Source organism: Cannabis sativa, chromosome 2 (assembly GCF_029168945.1).
Source record: "Cannabis sativa cultivar Pink pepper isolate KNU-18-1 chromosome 2, ASM2916894v1, whole genome shotgun sequence".
Taxonomy (NCBI): Eukaryota; Viridiplantae; Streptophyta; class Magnoliopsida; order Rosales; family Cannabaceae; genus Cannabis; species Cannabis sativa.
In genome coordinates this window covers 77,963,099-77,967,391 of record NC_083602.1, presented here as the reverse complement: position 1 = coordinate 77,967,391, position 4,293 = coordinate 77,963,099, and the positions used below count along the sequence as shown (strand labels likewise).

Below are 4,293 nucleotides of genomic sequence, written 5' to 3'. Positions count from 1 at the left end.
AGGAGAGTAACTCGGTCTAATGAACCCCAAATTCAGTAACTCCTGGAGTTGGATCTTTAATTCTTTCAATTCTGCTAAAGCCATTTGATACAGTGCTTTTGATACTGGTTCCACTCCCTAAACTAACTCAATCACAAATTCAATCTCTCGGGAAGGTGGCAATCCTAGTACATCTTCAAGAAAGATGTCAAGGAACTCACACACCAATCTTGTATTCTCAGATCCAAATGTCACAGGTTGACTGGTATCCACCGCAGTGACTAGGAATCTCAGACAACCTCTGCACATTAGATCTTTAGCTTTTAAAAGTGTTATCCTTGGTATGCGCCCCCTGAACCTTACCCATAAACACTACAGGATTAGAACTATCGGGCTCAAACACCACCATCTTCCACTTGCAGTCGATTGTTGCCCCATACTCAGACAGAAAATGCATTCCCAGGATTATATCAAAATCAAACAGTTGTAATTCAATTAGATTGGCGGTTAATTCACAACTGTTAATCCAAAAGGACAAGGACCGAATCCACCTAATGGATACTATAAGGTCTCCCGAAGGTAACAGGGTACTAAACCCCGAAGCATACACATCACATGGTTTATGAAAACTTTCAATTACTCTACTCGACACGTAGGAATGAGAAGCTCGTGAATCAAACAACACAGTCTAAGAAAAACCACCGATAGATAATTGACCTGTCACCACTAACGGACTAGCATCCGTGTTAGCCTGAGTCATGGTAAATAGTCATCTCGGGTTCTGATTTGCATTCTTCTTTGGCTCTTCTTTCTTGGCCTGAAGACAATCTCTAATAAAGTGGCCCACCATGCCACACTAGAAACAAGTCTTGGCCCAACATTCACCCTGTGGTGTTTCTTGCATTTCAGACACTCAAGGTATGATCAGAATGAAGATTCGCGTAAAGGCCACCTCTGTTTCCCCGAAACTTTATGTTACCCCCTGATGTTTTGGAAGCATCAGCCTTCCGTTTGTGATCAGGGTTACCACCATTGGTCCCTTTACTGATATTACCACTTGCATGAGGATTCGATGTCGTGGCGGCATCCTTTGCAGTCTGTTCCTTTCTTACATGTTGCTCAACCTCTTCAGTAATTAAGGCTAGTTCAACCACTTTCTTATACAAAGTGTCATGAGCAGCGGTAATCTTTAAGTCTCGACTGATTGTGGCATTCAACCCTCTCATATATTTTTGTTTCCTGGTGAAATCTGTAGGCACCAAATCACCAGCAAATTTGGACAGCCGATCAAATTCCAGAGTGTATTCGACCACAGTCATTTTTCCCTGAGTCAGTTTCACAAAGTCCTCCATATGAGACGTTCTCACGACAATGTTATAAAATTTTTCCTCAAACAGACTCTTGAACTCATCCCAAGTCATCACACTAACATCTCGAGTCTGCCCCACTATGTCCCACCAGACGCGGGCATGATCTTGTAACATAAAGGCAGCGTAGTTCACTCTTTCTGTTGCCGTCACCCCCATGTTATCAAGGATGCGGATGATTGTACTCATCCACTACTCAGCTTTAATTATATTAGTACCTCCCAGAAAAGTTGGAGGTTGCAACTTTACGAAGTGCTCAAACACTGAATCTTTGTGCAGCATTATAAACCCCTAGTTACCCACCACTTGCACAGGAGCTGGTGGTAACACTTGTTCTACAGGAGCTACTGGTGCCAGTTTCCTCAACCGATGCAATTCTTATTCTTAACGAAGTATGATACCTCGCATTTCTTGAAACATCCGCTGCCAATCAGCAGGCAGATTATTAGTTCCAACCCCCGCGTTATCCCCCGAATTCTACGGAGGCACAGGCAGTGCCAGTGGATTGGTTTGGTCTACACTAGGCTCTACTTGGTCGCCTTGTGGTCTAAATGATTGCGACGGTTCCATTTTTTACAAATAACCCTGAAATCAACAACCCTGGCGAGTTAGGCACCAATAGCACACTTATGCACTTATTGCCTTAAACCATAACTCAATTATTTCATTCCAATTAAATAAACATTTATCAATTAATACTCTAAACATAGTTTCATATCACATAAATACACTAGATGCTCACATACTGTCTAAAATGGAAAGTGGTAAATAAATAATCACATAAGCAGTTAAGCATTTACTCTCAACACTTACTGCACCACGAGACGAGCTTGTCTCTAACGATAATCGTACATGTTCGGCCGGTCTACAGGAAGTTTAAAAACCTTGGCGTTCTGATTCCAAACTGTAACGGCCTAACAATTAGGCATGTCACGACAACTGATTATAAAACCCTAATCCCCTAAATCGAGATTACTAGAAAGGTAAGCGCGATAAAATTTAAATTTTACTTGAAACATAATGAAAATAAAACTTGTAATAATTTTAAACTTTACAAATAACCAAAAGATACATGTTTCGTGTGTTAAGAACACTATAAAACTTAATTTTAGCCCTAATTAATTCATGAGAATCAAACAATAAGATTAAAGAATTGCAAAAGCATACAAAAGTCCATTGAATCGCTTGAAGAAGGGTATGATCTTCCAATTTTGCATCAAAACCCTTGAAACCTTATTTTCCTGATGATGTGGATTCAGGAACTCTGAAAAATGACGATACGATGCAAAATGGGGACCGATACCTATTATATTACCAACTGTTACCAATTGTTACAACAGTTGGTAATATTTATTAATTATTTCTAATTTGGCCCCACATCAAATCAGAAACTATCTAATTGGTATCCACATATTAAAATCATGACAATTATGCCCTTAAGTCATAAAATTTATTCCAAAATAGACCACATAAATTTGACTTATTTATTTGATGACCCCAACACACATTTTTATATATACAATTGTGATCCTAATTAATTCTAACAATCTCCCACTGGGTCACATATGTATACATATAAATGTGTTAACCTTATTGAGCTCATAACTTTGTCCTCATAACCATAGGCATATGCAATCTCGTCCATTAACTATATCAACATAGGATCAAACCAGTTTTTGTTCTATCAATCACAACTAAACCCATCAATGGTCACATATATCGGCATAGTTAAATGACATAGATCAATCATGATAATGTGGTATGAAAATTACATGCATGGTGATCTATTCATGTCAATTTTCAATTGGTCCTACTTTACTTTATGGAGATCAAAACTTTAGCTTAAATGTACAAAGTGAAATAAACTGAATAACATAATTTCCGATCAGAAAAATTTCTAAATACACATGTTTCATGAGATAAATAAAACACAAAGGATAATAAAGACAAACTCCCATTGAATCTAGATATCGTCATACTCTAAAACACCCATACGAGCAGTGTGCTCATGAAAGACCTTGGGTGGCAAACCCTTAGTAAGGGGGTCTGCAATCATGGAGTTTGTACCTAAGTGTTCTATATAAATCTGTCCACTTTGTACCCTTTCTTTTACAACAAGAAACTTGATGTCAATGTGTTTTGACTTCGTCGAGCTCATGTTGTTGTTGGAATACAATACAGCTGACTTATTGTCACAATACAAATTAAGTGGTCTTTCAATTTCATCCTTAATGCACAGCCCAGTGACAAAGTTTCTCGGCCATATACTATAGTTGGATGCCTCATAACATGCAACAAATTCTTCTGTCATGGTGGATAAAGCTATGAGTGTTTGCTTTGCACTCCTCCATGATATAGCTCCACCACCTAACAGATATATGTAGCCCAAAGTGGATCTCCTACTATCTTGGCATCCCTCAAAGTCAGAGTCAGAATATCCAATGATCTCAAAGTGATCTGACATCCTATATGTGAGCATGTAATCTCTTGTTCTCTTCAAATATCTCATAACCTTTTTGACTGCTTTCCAGTGATCGATTCCTGGATTGCTTAAGTATCTCCCTAACACTCCAACAATGTACGCTATATCTGGACACGTACAAACTTGTGCATACATTAGACTCCCAATAGCCAAAGCGTAGGGAATCTTTTGCATTTCCTGAATTTCAAGGCTTCCTTTAGGGCATTGTTTAAGACAAAATTTGTCTCCTTTAACGACAGGGGTATCACCTGGTCTACAATCTTGCATGCCAAATTGTTTGAGTACTTCATCGATATAGCTCTTTTGTGATAATCCAAGAATACCCCGAGAACGGTCTCGATGTATTTGAATTCCTAACACAAAAGAGGCGTCACCAAGATCTTTCATCTCAAAATGCTTATATAGAAACATCTTGGTTTCGTGCAATAAGCCTAATTTATTTAATGGCAAGCAATATGTCATCGA

General features: G+C 38.6%; 1 protein-coding gene across 1 annotated transcript; it reads right to left on the bottom strand.

Annotated features, from left to right (window-relative positions):
• Window positions 1-3,309: 3,309 nt before the first annotated feature.
• Window positions 3,310-4,002, bottom strand: LOC133034531 (secreted RxLR effector protein 161-like). Its single transcript, XM_061109633.1, has one exon. The coding sequence runs from the start codon at window positions 4,000-4,002 to the stop codon at window positions 3,310-3,312; it is 693 nt and encodes a 230-aa protein (XP_060965616.1).
• Window positions 4,003-4,293: the final 291 nt, after the last annotated feature.